Source organism: Hemitrygon akajei, chromosome 1, assembly GCF_048418815.1.
Source record: "Hemitrygon akajei chromosome 1, sHemAka1.3, whole genome shotgun sequence".
In the NCBI taxonomy this organism is placed as follows: Eukaryota; Metazoa; Chordata; class Chondrichthyes; order Myliobatiformes; family Dasyatidae; genus Hemitrygon; species Hemitrygon akajei.
The window spans coordinates 24,591,771-24,612,244 of NC_133124.1; the positions used below are offsets into that span (position 1 = coordinate 24,591,771).

The 20,474-nt window shown below is 40.5% G+C and overlaps 1 protein-coding gene across 7 annotated transcripts in view; it reads left to right on the plus strand.

Annotated features, from left to right (window-relative positions):
- Positions 1-20,474, plus strand: part of LOC140724770 (lethal(3)malignant brain tumor-like protein 4) — a 403,124-nt gene that overhangs the window by 92,341 nt on the left and 290,309 nt on the right. For 5 of the 7 annotated variants that reach the window (XM_073039328.1, XM_073039363.1, XM_073039381.1 and 2 more), the window contains exons 5-8: positions 5,150-5,300; positions 6,679-6,811; positions 9,678-9,792; positions 12,405-12,499. In XM_073039328.1, coding sequence (XP_072895429.1) covers positions 5,150-5,300; positions 6,679-6,811; positions 9,678-9,792; positions 12,405-12,499 — 494 coding nt within the window. Of the gene's footprint in view, positions 1-5,149; positions 5,305-6,678; positions 6,812-9,677; positions 9,793-12,404; positions 12,500-20,474 lie in introns of all 7 variants that reach the window. The other 2 variants (XM_073039353.1, XM_073039373.1) reach the window with 1 other exon arrangement.

A 20,474-nucleotide genomic window follows, 5' to 3' on the forward strand; every position in this document is an offset into this window, starting at 1 on the left:
GGTATGATTGAAGCCTGCTTGAAGCTGGTGGGTACCACACACCGCCAGAGTGTGAGGTTGAAGATAACCGTGAACACACCAGTCAGTTGGTCAGCACAGGTCTCCATCTGGACCAGATGCTTTCCTTGCATTTACTCTCTTGAAGGCAGCCCACACGTCAACTTCAGATACTGAGACCAAAGGGTCATTAGGAGATGTGGGCGACCGTGATGGTTCCTCCCTGTTCTGGTGATCAAAACAAGAAAAGAAGACATTGAGTTCATCCTGAAATGAAGCTGTTCTGCCCCCTATGTTTTATAAAGGAAAGTATTTGAAGCATTCTACCTTGAAAGAGGCTGTTGCATTTTCCAAGTTATTCTGGCACTAAGTTGAGCAGTGGCCAGCCAGCAATCTGAAATGTGAAGACATTGCTCACTCAGTTTGCCAGCTGAGTGCAAAGGCATCGATTGACAGCAGTTTGGTGTTCTGAGAAATGGCCAATCAGTAATCAGGATTGACTGTCGAGAACAAATTAAAATAAGGTGGGCAGAGGGAGGTGGAGTGGCCTTTGTTGGAGTGGACAGTGGGGACTTTGAGGCTTTCGTTCTTCGAAGCTTCAGCAATGGAGAGGCTTGAGGAAGAGAAAGCAAACAAGCTATGGGTAGTTTTTTTCTCCCCCCCCAGATTATTTATTGTTTTCCTCCTTTATATTTGCAAAGTTATAACAATAGGAATGCCAGGTAAGATAGTTGAATTCTCCTTTTGCAGGATTTGGGAAAGCAGAGAGACGTCCCGTGTCCCTGACAATTTCACCTGCAGCTTCTAACGATCCACATTAAGGAGTTGGAGCTGGAACTGGATGAACTCCGGATCATTCGGGAGTCTGAAGAGGATAATAGATAGGACGTATAGACAGGTAGTTACACCCGAGGTGCAGGGTACAGGGAACAGGGTGACAGTCAGGAAAGGGAAAAGGGTTAAACAGCCCTGTGGCCATCCCTTTCAACAACAGGTGCTCCACGTTGGATACTGTTGGGACTGCTGACCTAGCATTGGAAAGTCACAGCGGTCAGGTCTCTGCACTGAGTCTGGTTCTGTGACTCAGAAGGGAAGGGTGAAGAAGAGGCAAGCTATGGTGAAAGGGGATTGTTAATTAGGGGAACAGAAAGGAGGCTCTGTGGATGAGAATGAGATTCCCTGATGGTATGTTGCCTCTTGGGTGCCATGGTCCAGGATTGAGATTGAGATTCAGATTGAGTTCTCAGTATTCTTAAGTCAGAGGGTGAGCAGCCAGAGGTCGTGGACCATGTAGGTACTAATGACATAGGGAGAAAGAGTGATAAGGTTCTGCATTGGGAGTTCAGTGCTAAGTTAAAGGGCAGGAATTACAAAGTTGTGACCTCAGGATTGCTACCCATGCCACTTGCTAGTGAGGCCAGAGCTAGGAAGATTATACAGTTTAATACATGACTAAGGCGTTAGTGCAGGAGGGAGGGCATAAGAGTTTTGGATCATTGGGCTCTCTTCCAGGGAAGGTGGGACCTGTACAGAAGGGACAGTTTGCACCTGAACTGAAAGGGGATTAATATCCTAGTGAGAAGGTTTATAAATGCTGCATGGTGGGGTTTAAAATAGAGTTGCAGGAGGATGGGAACCAGAGTGCCAGAACAGTTAGTGGAGAGGTTGTGGAGACAGATGTTAATCCTGAGAGAAAGTCAGGAATCAAAAGTTTGAGTGGTGTGCCTAATGTTGTGAGCTGCGCATATTTCAATGCAAGAAGCATTGTAGGAAAGGCAGTTGAGTTCAGGGCATGGATCAACACCGGGAATTACAACGTTGTGGCCATTAGTGAGACTTGATTGCAGGAGGAGCAGGACTGGCAGTCAGTCAATATTCCGCGGTTCCGCTGTTTTTGATGAGTCTGCGAGGATGGATTGAAGGGGGAGGGGTGGTGTTACTAGTCGGGAAAAATATCACGGCACTGCTCCGTCAGGACAGACGGGATAACTCATCTAGTGAAGATTAGTATGTAGAGCTGAGGAATAAGAAAGGTATGACCATGTTAATGGGATTATATTATAGACCACCCAACATTCCATGGGATTTAGAGGAACAAATTTGTAGAGAGATTGCAAAATGTTGCAAGAAAAATAATGTTGTTATAGTAGATGATTGTAACTTCGCACGTTAACTGGGATTCCCATACTGTAAAAGGACTACATGGGATAGAGTTTGTCAAATGTGTTCAGGAAAGTTTCCTTAATCAGTACATAGAAGTCCCAATGACAGAGTGTGCGATACTTGATCTGCTGTTTGAAAATTAGTCGGGGCAGGTGACAGTAGTTTGATTATGATGCCATTAGTTTCAAAGTAGATATGGAAAAAGGTATGTCTGGCCCTCAGGCTGAGATATAGATCGGAGAAAGGCCAATTTTGATGGTATCAGAAAGCATCTGTAATTGGGACAGGCTGTTTCCCGGCAAAGGTGTACTCAGGAAGTGGGGGGCTTTCAGAAACAAAATTTTGAGAATATAAACCTTGTACGTACCTGCCAGAATAAAACTTAATGATACCAAGTGTAGGGAACCTTGATTTTCAAGAGATATTAAAGCCCTGATTAAGAAAAAATTGCAGGTTTAGGCAAGTAGGAACAAACTGGGTACTTACAGAGTATAAGAAATGCAGGAGATCAGGAGGGCTAGAAGAAGGCGTGAGATTGCCCTAGCAGACAAGTGAAGGAGAACCCAAAAGGATCCATATACAGGATGTTCAGAGGAAAAGGATTGCAAGGGACAAAATTGGTTCTCTGGAAGATCAGATCTATGCTGAAGCCAAAAGAGATCTTAAATGGATTTTTTTTTAGCTGTCTTTACTCTTTTATTCGGGAGATGGACACAGAGTCGACAAAGCAGTAATGACATCATGGACCCTGTACAAATTACAGAGGAGGAGGAGGTGTTTGCTGTCTTGAGGCAAATTAGGGTCTATAAATCCGAAGGCCTAACAGGGCTAAAAACCTTGCCTCCTGTGGGAGGCAAGTGCAAAAATTGCAGGGGCCCTAGCAGTGGTATTTAAATCATCCTTACTCACATACAGCCACTGCTGCGATACTAAGGAAGCTAGGTGCATGTGGCAGGCAATTCTATCCTGCGCATCAGTGACCAGGATGCTCCGCTCCCCAACAGGCCGAGTGTCTTTTATACCCGGTTTGATGCACAGAACAAAGTGCTGGCGAGGAAAGCACCCCTCCCCCCAGGGGAGCAGACACTCTGTCTGGCTGAAGCTGAGGTGAGGAAGACCCTGGTAAAGCTGCAGGGTCAGATAATGTACCGGGTTGGTTTCTGAAAGACCCTATGAATTTCTGTTATCAGCCAGGAGACTCTGATGTATAAAAACAAGAATGGTCAAGATAAGAAACTGTTTTCTCCCCCAGGCAAATAGGCTTCTGAACTCCCTGCTGCATCGTATTCACTGGTTAATCTGTTCTATACCTTACAATATTTAATTTATGCACTTTGTTAGTTTATGTGTAATCGATCTGCTGATTTTATCATTACTTTCATAAGTTATTATGTATTTTCTGTTCTAAATTAGCTACACCCTGATTCAGAGAAATGAAGTTTTGCTTGACGGTATACGTGTATATAGTTAAATGACAATAAACTTGACGTGACAGGTGAGGTACTGAAGGACTGGAGGATAGGCAATGCTGTCCTGCTGTTTAAGAAAAGGTCTTAAAAATAATTCAGGCCCATGAGCCTGACATCAGTAGTGGGGAAGTTATTGGAAGGTATTCTAAGGCACTGGATATATGAGTAATTGGATAGTTAGCAAGGCTTTGTGCGTAGTAGGTTGTGTCTAACCAATCTTATAGAGTTTTTTGAGGAAGTTACCAAGAAAGTTGATGGCAGTGGACTTTAGCAAGGCGTTTGACAAGGTCCCACATGGGAGGTTGGTCAAGAAGGTTCAGTTTCTTGCCATTCAAGATGAGATAGTGAATTGGATTAAACTTCGACTTTGTGGGAGAAGCCAGAGAGTGGTAGTAGATGCTTGGCTCTCTGACTGGAGGCTTGTGACTAGTGCAGTGCCACAGAGTTCAGTGCCGGGTCCTTTGTATATCGTCTTTATCAGTGATTTAGATGATAATGCAGTTAACTGGATCAGTAAATTTGCGGATGACACCAAGATTGGGGGAGTAGTGGACAGCGAGGAGATGCAGCAAGTGTTGCACTTTTGAGGACCAGCTTCTACAGGTGTGCTGTGGTACACGTTCTAACTGATTGCATTACTCTTTGGTATGGAGGGGCCTCTGCACAAGGTCGGAAAAAGGTGCAGAAAGTTGTAAGCTCAGCCGGTCCACCGTGGGCACTAGCCTCCCCAGCATCCAGGACATCTTCTAAAGGTGAGGCCTCACAAAAGGTAGCATCCATCTTTAAGGAACTCCATCACCCAGGACATGCCCTCTTCTCATTTCTACCACTGAGGAGGAGGTACAAGAGCCTGAAGACCCACACTCAACATTTCAGGAACAGCTTCTTCCCCCTGCCATCGGATTTCTGATTTGGCAATGAACCCATGAACACTAACTCTCTTTTTCCCACTCTTTTAGCACTGCTTTATATATATATATATGTGTGTGTGTGTGTGTGTGTGTGTGTGTGTGTGTGTGTGTGTGTGTGTGTGTGTGTGTGTGTGTGTGTGTGTGTGTGTGTGTGTGTGTGTGTGTGTGTGTGTGTGTGTGTGTGTGTGTGTGTGTGTGTGTGTGTGTATATATATATATATATATAGTCATTTATAGTTTTTATGACTATGTATTGCAATGTACTGCTGCTGCAAAACAACACAATTTCACAATATATGCTGGTGATGCTAAACCTGATTCCAATGCTGATACATGTATTAGCTAAATGAAGAAAATACTATTCATGTACAAGGGACTGAGAAATAAAGCTGTTTCACTTCAGGTATAATTGGTGCACAGTGGGATTCTGGTTGGTGATGAACATGGAAGCAAATTAGGATAAAGACATGAAGACAAAGATCTTGAAGTTAATTTGCTAAAACCATTCAAATTTGGGAGTGGCATAAAGCTATTATTGTACTAACAAGACAGAATTATTCCACATATGTTATCATACTGATTTGCTTATTGCTTTTTGTGTCATAACAGAAAACGTTTCTGAAGATATTTGCACTAATGATCTGTCTAACACACAAGGCGTCTGCTACTGTGAAAACTGTGGAGGATATGGGACAATGGGCAAGTTTAATAGATGTGACCATTTCTGTGGCACAAATTATAAGCAACTGTATGAAAATGAGTAGGTATATTGAACAGCAGTTTTGATAAGTTTTGCAAAATCGAATTCTAAGATGATGCGTTGTCTGTTTTTATTGTAGACTTGAATGCAGAATTGTAAACAACATAACTGTTGCCAGATGTTATAAGACAAATCTCAAACCAAATAAAATGTAAAGCTATGTAATTAGGTCCACAGAGTACAACTCTGTGGAAGTAATTGGGAAATTCTGAAGAATTGGTGTAGCCATATTTTGAATTTTAAAGTAAATTCAGTGACTTATTCTTACCACTAAGGAGTTTTTGTGTGCTTGGAGCATACATCAAAAAATTTAGTGCAGACAGCAATCCACTTTGAATAAATTTCCAAATGGAGAGCATAATAAGCACAATTTGTCCTGCTGTAACAGAAGCAATTCGTATTTACCTTGGGCTATTTATTGTAGCAGAATATTCCAAGGTGCTTGCCAATAAATTTTTTTTATAGTAATATTATTTTACTGTTATATTAGCACAGCTGACTCTAGGAGGTGGCTTTGAAGGAGGACTTTAAAAGGGGAGAGGTGTCCTGATGTTTTACAAATGCAATTGAAAATATTGCTTTTGATGGTAGACTGATGCAAGAGATTGAAACTGGATCAGCAGAAATGAATCCTGAAGCTGAGGTGATGATAGAAATAGGCAGGGGTGAGGGCACAAGGAAATCAAAAAATATATTTTAAAATATACTGTAGTCATTTTTAGTTCTGGAGTTAGGTGTGATTCACTGTTCATCCAGTTTGAATGTTAATTGTACCATCCAATTTTCCTCTTTTTTAGTTAGATTCCATTGTTGTAGCTGCACTGCAGAATCATGGGTGGAGGTGCATTTAGTACTGAAATATGTACCATCAGTACAAGAGTTAGGATGTTGGTGGAGGATATTTTTGAGGTATCATGAGGTAAAATGAGGTTTTGGATTCTACAGTTTCTTTCTATCACACAGAGGGAATTGAGGTGGTCGAAGAGCGTTACAGTGGGAGCTTAATGTCCAAGGATACACATTGTATTGAAAGGACAGGCAGGAACGCAGAGGGGCAGCATTTTTCTGTGCTGTACTTTTCTATGACTCTATGACCGTGTTCCAGATCAGATATAGAATTATTTCTGTAATTGTATTTAAATTTCTCCAGTGTACTTTGTGATTTGAACTCTTGTCAGGACCCTACTTTAGACCTTTAGGTTAGTTAATCCGGTCCAATAATAAAATCATTATGCTCCTATATTTTATAAATTTATTAAGTGAGAATATGAAACTAATTTAATGCATCGAAAGTGTAATGTTGAAACTTGAAACTTCTATTAGATGCTTCTGGAGCTTGGCTAGATAAGCTATATTTCAATGCACAATTCTTTTCCAGACAATCTGCTATGGACCATGCACTTGTGAAGCAAAATGCTAGTGTAATATTGAAACGAACGAAAAAACGAAAGAGGAAAGTGAGTGTTAACCCAAAAGAAGAATCTGATGAAGATTTTGAAGATGACTACATGGTGTGTTATATTTATAAATATTTAACTTCTATGACAGTGACATATTGCTAGGCAGTGAAATTTCTGAAGCTTTCTCTCTGCTGCGGTCTGCTTTCCATACTGTGTTTACTTAACAATTTTGATTTTGGTGCGACGGAAACTACTATGAACATGGAAGATGTTGGAGAAATTCAGTGCAGCAGGCAAGGCAGCAAATGTGAGGTGTGATAGAATATACATCTCAGATCATTGGTCTTTCATCAGAGCTAGACTGGCACAGTAATATACTGTTCAACTTCATGGTGAAACATCATTAACATGACTCTGCCTTTCTCTCTGCAGATGCTGTATGACCAGGTGAGTCTTTTCATTATTTTCTGTTTCTATTTCAGATTTTCAGGATGTTTTTTGCAAAGGCTGTTTTTCACCAACATTAAGCCTTTAATTTAAATCTAGTCATTTGCCTTGATGATGCATAGGTAATCTCCAATCTTTCAGAGCTCCATGAGGACAGAAGTGAGGAGGAAGAGCCAAGACTCCCCCTTCACATGTCACATAACTTGGTATAGCGGTCCTCTCCTTAATGCAGAGGCAGGTCTGGCACAAAAGTTTAGCGCTGAATTAATTCCAGGCCAGCAAAGATAAGAGAGGGATGTGGTAGCATTAGTCTGTCTTCCATCACTCCTGTTTCTACTTCAGAGCAGCAGTAAATCCAGTAGCATTGTGAAATGATGCACAAATTCTCCTGATTTACCCAGATCATATGACCATAATGCTTGACTGGAACTGATATTTTATTTCCCATCTCTGTTTGGAATCACAGTATAAATATAATTTGTGAGCCCAATGCACACACGCTCCACAGTATATTAACTGATTGTTGAAGATAGTTTAAATAATGAGTCAAGTAAGAAGCAGAATAATGCAGATAATTCAGAATAACTGTATTGCAGAGATCCGATGTTTGCCCAAATTGCTTTGATTCCAGTGGTGGTCTTGTAATTGCCTTTTCTTTGTTCAGTTACAGCATTGCTGTGAACAATACAATGATCTGTACATTGGTTTGAAAAGCATTTTAGCTTTGAAAAGACTTTGCTGTGAAGAAGGCATTTCCAATTACCAGAGTTATGAGCTCAAGTTTTCTTCTCCTTGCTAAGTAAAGATATTGTTATATTTTTACAATTCCATTTTTGTTCCATTGTGCCCAATTTTGTGGCTATGACAAAAAGACTGTAAGAGATAGAAGCAGATTTAGGCCATCTGACCCATCGAGTCTGCTCCACCATTCAATCATGGCTGATCCTTTTTTAATCTTCTGCTCTACCCCAGTTCCCAGCTTTCTCCCCTTAACCTTTGATGCCATGTCCAATCAAGATTTTTTCTCTTTTGGATGGAAAGAGTAGTCAAGGCTGGCGGACTTATCTGCCTGACATTTCCTGGTGGGATGGTCATTAATGCTGTTCATATCGAAGCTGCTACGTGGTCTGTCAAGGACTGTCAAGAGAAGCCACTGTTGGAGATGCAGTTAATGGACACTATCTGTCATATATACCTGCACTCCATGTTGAAAGCATGCACCTCATTTAGATGTATTTTAAACATTTTTTTCTCTTGAGTGCTGGATTTTTGAGATTCATTTTGCATAGCTCCTCACCAAAAGATGTTTCTGTCTCACCAAGCACTTACACTGTGTGGTCTTACCATTTGTGCAACATTCTCCAGCTCATTACCTACCCTCACTGAGACCAAGTAAGTGTAAATGGTTTTGCACTGCATTGCATTTTGGTAAAGAGTGATGTGGATTTGGGGAGGATGGGGGAAGGAGAGCAAGAAAGCCTGGGTTTGTGTGCTTTGTGAAAATTGTGAGAGATAACCAAAGGTGAAGTGATTAAAGGAGCTCAGACTGGTCACCATCCACTGTTACTAAACCATTGTTACCTACACACGCAGGGCAGCTAATAAGAAGGGGAGCTACAGTAGAGTAAATTAAATGCCTGATGAAGGGAGTCGGTCCCAAATGATGGCTGTTTATTGACTTCCATAATGCTACCTCACGGGCTGAATTCCTTCAGCAGTTTTGTCTGTATTGCTCTGGACTTCTTTGGCATCTGCAGAATCTCTTGTGTTTGCTTATTAAGTGATTGTGATGGTTAACAGAAATAATTACAGTGATACAAACTTGATATTCTACAGGTTATTTTTTTGCAGTCTAATGACTCCAGAATGTTGGAATAGCTTGGTGAATGGAACAAATCCACATTGTGCAACATAAAAACTAATTTTTAAAAGTGCGAACATTTCACATGCTTGAAATGATCAGCTTTGGTGTAAACCGTAACCTCCAGTGATAAGAATTGATTACTGTGAGCTGCAATTATTCAAGGTTTCTAGAACAGTTTCTGAGGGCGATGGTAAAGAATAAAGGGTTCAAACCAACCATTTTTTCCTCATGAACTTGAACCATATTGCTTAAAGACCTTCATGCTTAATGTTGCATGTAATATTCCTGCATATAATCAATTTACTTCATGCAACATTAGCATTCAGTGGGGAAAAATGTAATAATATATTAAAGTGATTGGCAGAGCAACATTATTAAAATTTAAAGGCCCTACTGGGTCACTTTAATTTGAAGCTAAGTATTGTGTGGTAACAAAAACACATTTCTCTGCAAATTGGAAAAAAAAATCATTTGGCATACCTGGGGTGTTAATAATTTTTAGTCCAATGTAGAATGAACAATGCAGCCACAGAAACTAAACAAGTGTCACTTGTGATGTTATTGAATGAAGTACAACCTTCAAGTTTTTAAAAAAAGGCAGATTCTGATTTTTTTCTTTGAGCTGCATTTCGCAAGTACAATACTGTGAATTTGATTTTGCTGCAGGAAGAAGTACAAAGTGATGAGAAAATGAAGATAAAAGTGTCTTCAGTCTTGACAGAACACAGTCGCTTCAAAAACAGTGGACAATCTGACCCAGATTCCAAGCTTTCTAAACAGGGTATTTAGTACCCTTTTATTTGAAATGTATTGCATTATACTTATTTGTCACATGTTACATTAGTTCATTGTGTTTTAATTTGTGACTTACTTATGTCAACACAAATATCAAAATTGCTGTTCATATTTTGTTGCTGATGATTATAGTTGCTGTTTTTGAATTAGTGCTTGGTTCAAAAGGCATTGCTAACAATCAAGGGCTAGGCCATGCAATCAGCAGTAAATCAGTTTAACTTGAAAAGGATCTATTCAGTTTGCTTCTTACCCATATTTATTAGCATTTCTTTACACAATATACCTAGAATAACGGGGATAAAGTGAGTACTCAAAAGGCACGCATTATTTGCTGTGAACTTAGCACTTAATCATGGAGCCTAAATTGTTCCTGTGGAGTAGTTCAAAATTCAAAGTAAATTTATTATCAAAGTACATATATGTCACCATATATTCATTTTCTTGAAGGCATTCACAGAACAAAGAAAAGAATTAAAATCAGTGAAAACTACATACAAATACTGAAAAGCAACCATTGTGCAAAAGAAGACAAACTGCAAATACAAACAAAAATAACAATCAGTTAAAAGATAGGTGATTAATTAATACTGTGAACAAGAGTTGTAGAATCCTGGAAAGTGAGTCCATAGATTGTTTTCAGTGATCAGTTCAGCATTGACATGAGTGAAGTTATCCACACTGGTCCTGAACCTGGTGGTGTGGGACCTAAGGCTCTTTTACCTCCTTCCCAATGGCAGAGGTGAGAAGAAAGCTTTGCCTGGGGATGGTGATGGATCCTTGATGATGGATGCTGCTTTCTTATTGGCAGTTGACAGTACAATGGATTAAAAAGCTTTATAACTGACCCAGCCCCTCCCCAAATCTTCAAAGATAGGTCAAGAGATAAAATCTTAAATTGAAGTCTTGTAGTTATTTCTGAGAGTTTGATCAGAGGGTGCAAGGCAGGGTTAGAAGTAGGCAGATGAAGTTCACAAGTAAAATCACAGCAGTGGTTGAAGAACCCATAGTATGAAAGACATATTTATCTGCCAAGAAATATCAAGATAGAAGAAAAATTGGATATTGATGGATAGTTCAATATAATTTAAAAATAGTTTGTGCTCAGAGAGCATAACCATAATCATTGTATAGCTGAGTACTTCAGGTACAATTCCAACCTACCTTTTCTTTTCCCTTCCCAACTCGCCGAGTGTGCTACAGAACCTCCCAAAATGGAAAGCTCCTTTCTTTCCAATTAATTATCCACCTATTGCAATGACTCTGGAAAACGTTGCCAATTATGTGTGACCATGACATTTGTTACCTATTGTTCTTCGTCCTTCTCATTACGTCTTCATCCTCGAGCACGGTTGACCTCGACATCCTCTAAAGCTTCTCTAGGATTGTCCAACTCAGTGGAATAATGTTCACTTGATTTAATTCTTGGGTATTAACTTGTAGTTGGAGAATCACTTGTAATAGATTTTCATCCACTCCTGGTATTCCTCAAGGAATATCTTGGCTTCCTTCCATCTTTTATCTATATGCCACATGTTGGTGACTTCCCTTCAAGTCGTTGAGGCAATTTCAATGTACACATTGGCAATGCTTAGATGTAACTCATGACTACTGCAGCACAGAGGCTGTGAGTCACATTGGCCATGGACGTTGCATCCTAGCTGTCTACGTCATACGCAAGCCAAGCAGTACACAATGGAGAGCGAGCTGTTGTCCACGCAGCTGGTGAATCCAATAGAATGGCAGAGACCGATGCAGTTTGTCACAGGAGATACCAGTCAGTGTTGAACTCAAATGTAGGACTGCCTTAGGGACTCCAGCTTTGGATTTTTCCCTCGGGGTTCACTCCTGAAGCCCTCGCCGTGAGTGCATCTGGCCGCAAGGTCGTGGAGGATTGAGATCAGATTTTTCTTTCTCCAAGATGATCTGCCAACCACGGCTGATTAGCCCCATCTGCCCAAAGCGACTCATTTAAAAATGCCAGTAATCCACCTTTGCCCCTTCTCCAGTCAGTAGAAATGGCTCCGCTGGGCTTAGTAGCTAAGTCACATCTGAAGTTCTCACAAGCTATATGAGAAAACGCATATTGGTAGTAATTCATACATAATGGGAGCTTATCCCCACTAACTACCCCACCCCTGGCTATGAAACCTTAAGAAATCGTTGCAGTAGTGGATGAGCAGAAATTTTATTCAGCTGAATATTGGAAATATCAAAGCAATTATCATGGATAGCAAAACCCATTTCTTAAACATAATTCCATCCAGGACATAAAGTCATAATTATTGATAGCAGAATTAGACCATTCATACCATCTAGTCTGCTCCACCATTTCATCATGACTTATAATCCTTCTCAACACTATTCTCCTCTTCCCCCTGCTGCGCCCCCTCTCCCCCGCCATGCTCCCTCCCCCCCACAGTGCCCCCTCCTCCCACCTCTTTCCCACTGCTCTCTTTCTTACCCCCTCCCTCTACCCCAGTTACGTAGAACACAGTTCATTTGAGATAAACCAAATTCCTCTGATATCTCAAGAACTTTTATATCCTTTTCCTTAAACTTTGTGGTTGCAGTAACAAATATTATTACTTTTTCTCATAGCTGTTCCACTCTCTGGAAAGAAAAAGTCCTGGTCGTGGGTGAAGTATCTGGGAGAAGAAAATGCATTAGCTGCACCCCCAAAGCTGTTTAATGAGGTATTGATGTCTGGATTCAGAATGCTTAATAACTTTCTAATATACTAATATCACACACCAGAAAATCCTTCAGAACATTGTATTAATTTGGATGTGAAATAATATGAATTCATTTGAATATTTGAATGAAATGATGACATCTGGATGGGAGATTTTGTTTCTTTGTGTGAGGCTATTCACATTGCAGAAACTCCATTCATGAAAATAATTGAAAGTAACAGGACATGATTATAAAGAAGGAGACTTCTGATATTTTTTACTGTGATTTCACAAATATGCTGCTCCAATTTACTCTGTGTTAGCAGATTTTGTGTATTCTTTTGTGTGACTGTGTCAATTTTTATAACCTACTTGCTCCATTGTTGCTCTTGCAATTAGATTTGAGACCTCTTGGCAACCTTCAGCAGGATACACCAAATTGGTGCATATAGGGATCACTGGGAATGCAGAAAATCAAGTTTGCACACACCGGGTTCCAAATTAGTGATAAGTTGCTGATTTCAGAATGACTTTTGGTTCGAGGGCTCAGAGACACTGTGTCTCCTCCCATTTCAAGTATTGCCATGGAGTAGAACAAGAAGCCGTTTCATGTCCCAGAGACACCGTGTCTGGCTCTGCATCACTCCCTGTAAGCATCAGTCCATATTCAATGCTTCCATCCCTTGAGTGGGACCTAAAGACAGTTTATTGTGATTTAGTTGTGAACGTGTTACTACGAAGTCATGGTCATCTCATAAATCACATGCATACAAAATGTGTTTAGCATTACTGGGATTGTAACTATTTGAACAAGAAAATCAAGTATTTGGACCAATTACTTTTGCCTAATACTGTTAATACCCTTAAAAGACATCATTGAATTATTAAAGCCATTCAGCCCATCAGTTATGAATTGACTATATGTTTCTCTGTTCTTCTCTCCACACCTGTCCGGCCCAACAAGTTATTTTCCTCAAGGTGCCAACTAAGTTTGGTATCTGAAATCACAAATAATTCTGTTTCCACAGGCTGCGAGTTTCAAATCATAATGACCAGCAGAAAATCCTTCCTTGAACCAATATCTCCTTCCAAATGTGGGGTGATGAGATTTGGAAATACTGCTTTCTTTGTGACCTTACCGTTGTTTTATTAAAGTTAATTGTAGTCTTCCTGCTTTAAATATAAAGCCCAGAAACTTACGTGATTCCTCAATGTGCTTTGTCACATTAATGCAAAAAAAAAAATCACAGGTCTTTTTCTTCCTGCACACCCTTCAAAACTATACCATTAAGTCCTTGTGGTTTTTCTGACAAAATGTAGCACTTCACATTCTCTGCTTCATCTACACACTCTGCCGATCAGTCTATCTCATTTTGTGATCTATTGCTATCTACCCCACTGTTACTATACTTCTAGCTTTCAGTCAAATGCTAATTTTGAGATTTTATCCTGCACTCTAGTGCCTGAGAATGAATGTATATCATAAAAAGTGTTGTCCCTCCTAAGATCTTTGGAGTACACCAGTGTCTGTCCATCTGAAAGCAAGTGTTTACCACAACTTTAACTCCACGGTAGCATAGCGGTTAGCATGATGCTATTACAGTTTGGAGTTCCATTCTGACACTGTTCTGCGAGGAATCTCTGTACATCCTCCCTGTGGAATGCACAGGGTTCCCCCTGGGTGCTCCTGTTCCCACCCACAGTCCTAAGACATACTGGGTAGGCTAATTGTTCATTGTAAATTTTCCTGTGATTAGGTGATGGTTAATTGGGGTTGTGGAGTTGCTGGGGACGCGTGGCTCGAAGGACCTGCTCCGCAGTGTATTGCTAAACACGCACTCACACTCGCTTTCTATTTATTCTAAATCAACTCAACCATCAGGCTCTTGTACCAAAGAGGATAAATTCACTTAGTCTATCAATGAGCTGTTCCCACAACCTGTGGGCTCACTTTTAAGGACTGTTCCTCTTAAGTTCTCGATATCTATTGTGTGCTTATTTATTCATCTATCTGTCTTCTATTTGCTGTTTGTTGTCTTTTGCACTTTTGTTGTTTATCCATCCTGTTAGGTGCAGTCTTTCAATGTTCCTTGAATTTACTGAGTAAGCTTGCAAGAAAAACAAATCCCAGGATTGGATATGGTGATACTGTATATATGTACTTTGATAATAAATCTACTTTGAACTTTGAACTTCTTGTTGCTACTGACCTTTATTTTTTGATGAGCCTGAAATTGTACTCGGCTAGCAACCTACGATATGGAACTTGGACAAACTAGAGAAAATCCATATCTACATCTGGTCCCTCCTGCTTCTTATCCCTGCGAGCAGCATAAGTGCTATACCCATTCACCTCCTCCCTGACCTCCACTCAGGGCCCCAAACAGTCCTTCCAGTTGAGGCAACACTTCACTTGCGAATCTCCTGGGGTCATCCATTGTGTCTGGTGCTCCCAAAGCGGCCTCGTGTTTATACATTGGTGAGACCTGTCGTAAACCGTGGACCTCTGCTCCACCGGCCGAAAACAGAACTTCCTGGTGGCCAAACATTTTAATTCCTACTCCCATTCCGACATGTCAGTCCATGGCCTCCTCTTGTGTTGCGATGAGGCCACAGTCAAGTTGGAGAAGCAGCATCTTGTATTCCGTCTGGGTTGCCTCCAACCTGATGGCAAGAATATTGATTTCTCCTTCTGATTAAAAAAAAATATTTCCCTCCCCTCCCCTCTTCTTCTATTCTCCATTCTGACCTTTTACCTCTTCTCTCCTACCAATCACTTCCCCCTGATGCCCCTCCTCCTATGGTCCACTCTCCTCTCCTATCAGATTCCCTTTATCTTCAGCCCTTTCCCACCCACCTGGCTTCACCCATCACCTTCTAGCTAGCTTCCTTCCCTACTCCCACCTTTTTATTCTGGTGTCTTCCCCCTTCCTTTTCAGTCCTGAAGAAGTATCTCAGCCCAAAACATCAAATGTCTATTCATTTGCGTCGATGCTACCTTTCCAGCTGAAAAACTGGCATGTTCAGACACGGTGTGTGTTGATCTACATCTGGTGTTCCCTTGATTGGTCTTCTCCTGTATCTCACCAGAATCCAATGAAATTGTCCTTAAATCTATTTATTAAGTCAGTTTTCTTTTCTTCAGTATGTTCCATGTAAGAACTTTTCCATCACTGGGGTTAAATTAAAACCAAAGATTGCAGATGAAGGCAATCTGTAGCAACAACAGAAAATAATAGAAATACTCAACTGGTCAGCTAGCATCTGTGGAGAGAGAAGGGGAGCTAATGCAGCAGGTGAATGAACTTAAATGAAGATATCCATAGCACTGATTTAGACAAATACATACGGGGACGGCAGATAGGAAGTTGTTATGTTTTGTAACTTCAGAAATTATTCGGAGATAACGTGTCTTAGTTTTGATTTTACTTTTAGTGAGATGTGCATGTGTAAGTTGATAAAGTCAGGACTATGCAATTCATATATTTTTATATATAACCTGCAATGCATTATTTAAACAAACAAGGAAAGTTTAATCACCAATATATTTGCACTATTACTCAAATATTACTGAACTATTAAATACAAAACACTCCTCCCTCGTTAGCTATAAACTTCAACTCAAATATCCCATTCAGGGCTTAAAGATGTAATGGCTGTGGAGGATTTCTTACTCTTTCCTGAGAAGGGAGGTCACTCTGCTTGGCAAGTGAGTCTTGTGACTGTCAAAACAATCTCAGATACTGGGGCTTCCTCCATGGTAGTTGGAGTTGATTACGAGACTGCAGGAAGTGGTACTGACAGCTCTCCTTTTCTATCTATATCTGTTTGATCCTTGCTTGTCTCCCAGTCTCAGCATCTTTTACTCTCTTTATCCTGCTCGTGATCTCTTTTTCACTCATGCTACCTCTCTTGGTTCTCTCAGGATCCCTATCGCAGTCTTGCTCATGGGTTCGCTCACAGTCTTGATCCTTTTCACTCTCGTGTTCCTGCTCTTTTTCTTCCCCACATTCCTTCTCTCTTTCACGCTTTCCTCCCTCTCACTCAAGTTCCTTCTCTCTTCCTTCTCTCTCCTTTCAACAATGTATCTTTCTAACCTTTTTCTTCTTCTAGCGTCTTGTGAGCATCTCTGAATTTGCTAATTATTATTGGTCTCGTTTATCCTCTTCTATTTCCATAGAACCTGTGCCATCTTCCTCTTTCTTTTCCTTTTTCTTCTTTCCGGGATGTGCATCTTTATCTTGGGAAGGTGCATTCAGTTCACTAGAGTATTCTCTCAATATTCCTTCTAATTTACAATCTGATCTCTCCTTTTGGATTCCTAATCCACAACATCATCTGACAAATCCTTTGTTTTCATATCTCCATTGAGTCCTTTCTTTTTGGCCTTCCATTCACCCAGCTGGGCTTTGGTCTTTGCATCTTTTACACACAGCTTTTTGTCTCTCAGTTGAAGATCGTGCAATAACCTTAACACACACAGAGGAGATTCTGGTTTTTTATATTTACAAAAGCCATAAGACATAGGAGAAGAATTGGGCCAATCAGCCCATCGAGTCTGCTCCACCATGGCTGATCCCGGATCCCACTCAAACCCAAACACCTGCCTTCTCACCTTATCCTTTGATGCCCTGACCGATCAGGAAACTATCAACTTCCACCTTAAATATACCCATGGACTTGGCCTCCACCGCAGTCTGTGGCAGAGCATTTGACAGATTTAGTATTCTCTAGCTTCCTTATCTCTGTTCTAAAGGGTATCCCCTCAATTTTGTGGCCATGCCCTCTAGTTCTAGATAACCTTGTCATAGGAAATATCCTCTCCATATCCACCCTATCTAGTCCTTTCAACATTCGGTAGGTTTCAATGAGATTCCCACGCATTCTTCTAAATTCCAGTGAGTACAGGCCCAAAGCTGCTAAATGCTCCTTCATTCTTGGAATCATTCTCATGAACCTCCTCTGGACTCTCTCCAATGACAACATATCCTTTTTGAGATGTGGGACCGAAAACTGTTGATGATACTCCAAGCCAAATGTTTGCAACTTTCCTGAAGCTCCAAGAACTCTCTTCCAGCATGAAACCAAGCAACATTTTGCCAGCAATTGCTTGATGAACATATCAGAAACTTTCTCTAATATGTTGTCTACAAATACTGTTGTAGTTGGACCACTGCTTCATCACTGTCATGATTCCTTTGAACAACACAGTCCTTCCTTGGTCCAATACGCTTTCCAACCAGAGGCACAGAGACAGACGTTAGCACCCATTTCCCCTTTTGGTATATAGCGTGGAGGTAGTTGTGACATCATCCAGTACTTTTCTTAATTTGCTTTCAGTTGACCATATTACAGGTGATGTGGCATGCAAATAGTGGATGGATCTCCAATCAAGTTGTGTTTGTCTCAGTCACTTGCATCCCCACGATGCTGGCCCTCTTACTTTTGCCACATACAAGTTCCACGTGGCTTGTTGGTTGTGGTATTTCACTGCTAAGAATGTCATTCCCACAGGAGTTATCTCTTCTCTGGTACAAGTTCTTTGTTGGATATCTGCAGGCTTCAGTTCAGTATCTTTGAAATGCCATTCAAACTCATGTTGTGGAATGACTGAAACAGCCGAGTCAGTGACCAATTCCATTTTAATTAATCTGCTGTTCACTTCTAGTGTAAGCCATGTTGCTTGTCTATTGTTAGTTTTCACAAAGCTGCACAGTCTTCTGTTACTTGCATCATGATCAGATCTCTCATCATGAGCCTGAAGTTTAGTGCTCTATTTGGAACGGGAACTTGACTTTTTAGCTTTTTTACTTCCTTGTGCAGTCTACTTATTTTTGCCTGCCCGACGTGCTCTTTGCATGTGTCCAACTTTGTTGCATTTTCTGCAATTGTTCGATCTACAACTTAATTGTGTCTTTCTGCTGTTTCCATTGATACAGCTATTTCAGCTGTTCTTTTAAATGTTAACTGTGCTTCGATCAAAACACCGTTTTTGAAAGTGTTCTTTTAAGACTCCATGAGCTAAACACTCTCTCAGTGTAAAACACAAAAATCCTGGAGGAACTCAGCTGGTCAGGCAGCATCTATGGAAAGGAATAAACAGTCCAACTGCTTATACATTTCCACAGATGCTGCCTGACCTGTTGAGTTTTTCCAGCATTTTATGTGTTTTGCCTTGGATTTCCAGCATCTGCAGATATTGTTGTGTTTGTGATCTCAATGTATCATTAAGCCCATTATTGAACTGACAATTTTCAGACAACTTCTTCAATTCAGCCACATATACTGAAACGGACTCGCCTTCCTTTTGATTTTGCTTATGAAACCTAATGCATCTGCAATCAACAATGGTTTCAGCTCTAAACATTCCTGCATTACTTTCACAATATTAACAAAGGTATTTTCTGCTGGTTTGGTTGGAGCAGTCAAACTCTAAGCAAACTGTATGCCTTTAAACCCAATGGACTCAGCAAAACTGGTACTCATTTCGCATTGGCTATTTCATTTGATTTTAAATACTGCTCAGTTAGCTTAGTATACAGGAGCTAGTTATCTGTCATGCAATGAAAGACATCCATCTCTTTAACTTGGTCATCTCTGCCTCCTTTTCTGAAGAGACACTTGCTGTGTTGCTTTTATTTACTTGACCATTTCACTGCACTTCTTTTAAAACTTGATTGTCTCGCTGCACTTCAACATGTAGGTAGTCATCTTGGGTTCGTTTTAAAAATACTTCTTGCCACCGTTAAGCTCTGTAAGCTCCAAAACATTAAACTAATTGCAAGAAAAAGACATGAGCCCAAGACAACGGGTCTTGCTTCATCTTTACTTTTAGTGAGATGCGCACATGTACAGTGATAGCGTCATGACATATGCAGTTCACATAACCTGTAATGCATTACTTAAACAAACAAGGAATGTTTAATCACCAATATATTTACACTGTTGCTCAAATATTACTGAAGTGTTAAAAACACAAGGGAAGCTACTTTGGATTGTGTTGGAATTGTTAAGTTCAGAGTATTGAAGTATGATTGAGAGAGGCTGTTGAAGCTTGCAAATGTTGATAAACCTCACCTGGCATCTGTTTCAGGGAGAGGGGTTGAGGTAGTGGTGAGGGAACGGGGTTTGTGGTCAGGACCCAAGCTACGGGAACTTCTGTTCATCCAGTGTGCTTACAGGACATTTTGAGACAGTGGCGAGATTGAGGAAATTAGTGGTGAGTTAGAGCTCAATGTCACTGTCAATGTTTTCAGATGGCGTAGAGCTGGGACAAACTTTAAATAAGAAACTGATGGAAGATCTACAATAGATCTTTGGTCAGCTCCAGAGGTCACACTTGCGTATGGGTGTAGAGATCTTGGAAGATTAATCTCTGACTTTGATTGCATAAAACCAGGTAAATGCAGTCTTGTCCGGTAGTTCATTTGTGGAGAGGTGTTGGTGTAGTTAATTAAAACCAAAGTTGCATTTCAAGGGATGGTATAACTTCAATGTACAAAGTAAATTTATTAACTAAGTACACATATGTTACCATTTCTCCCTGCGATTCATTTTCTTGTGGGTATTTGAGGTAACTACAAAGAAACACAAATAGAATCAATGAAAAATTGTACACAACATGACGGATAAACAACCAATATGCAAAAGACAACCAATAGCGTAAATACAAAAAGAAAACAAAAAATAATAAGAAGAAATAAGCAGTAAATATTGAGAACATTTGATGAAGAGTCCTTGAAAATTAGTCCATAAGTTGTGGGAGCAGTTCAGTGTTGAGGTGAATGAAGTTGAGTGAAGTTATTCCCTCTGATTCAAAAGCCTGATGTTTGAGGGGTAATAGCTGTTCCTGAACCTGATGCCGTGGGCCCTGAACTTTCAGCAAGAAGAGAACATGGCTTGGATGGTGGGGGTCCTTAATAATGGATGCTGCTTTCCTGCGAATGTGCTCCTTGTTGCTGTACTCAGTGGTGGGGAGGGTTTTAACTGCGATGGA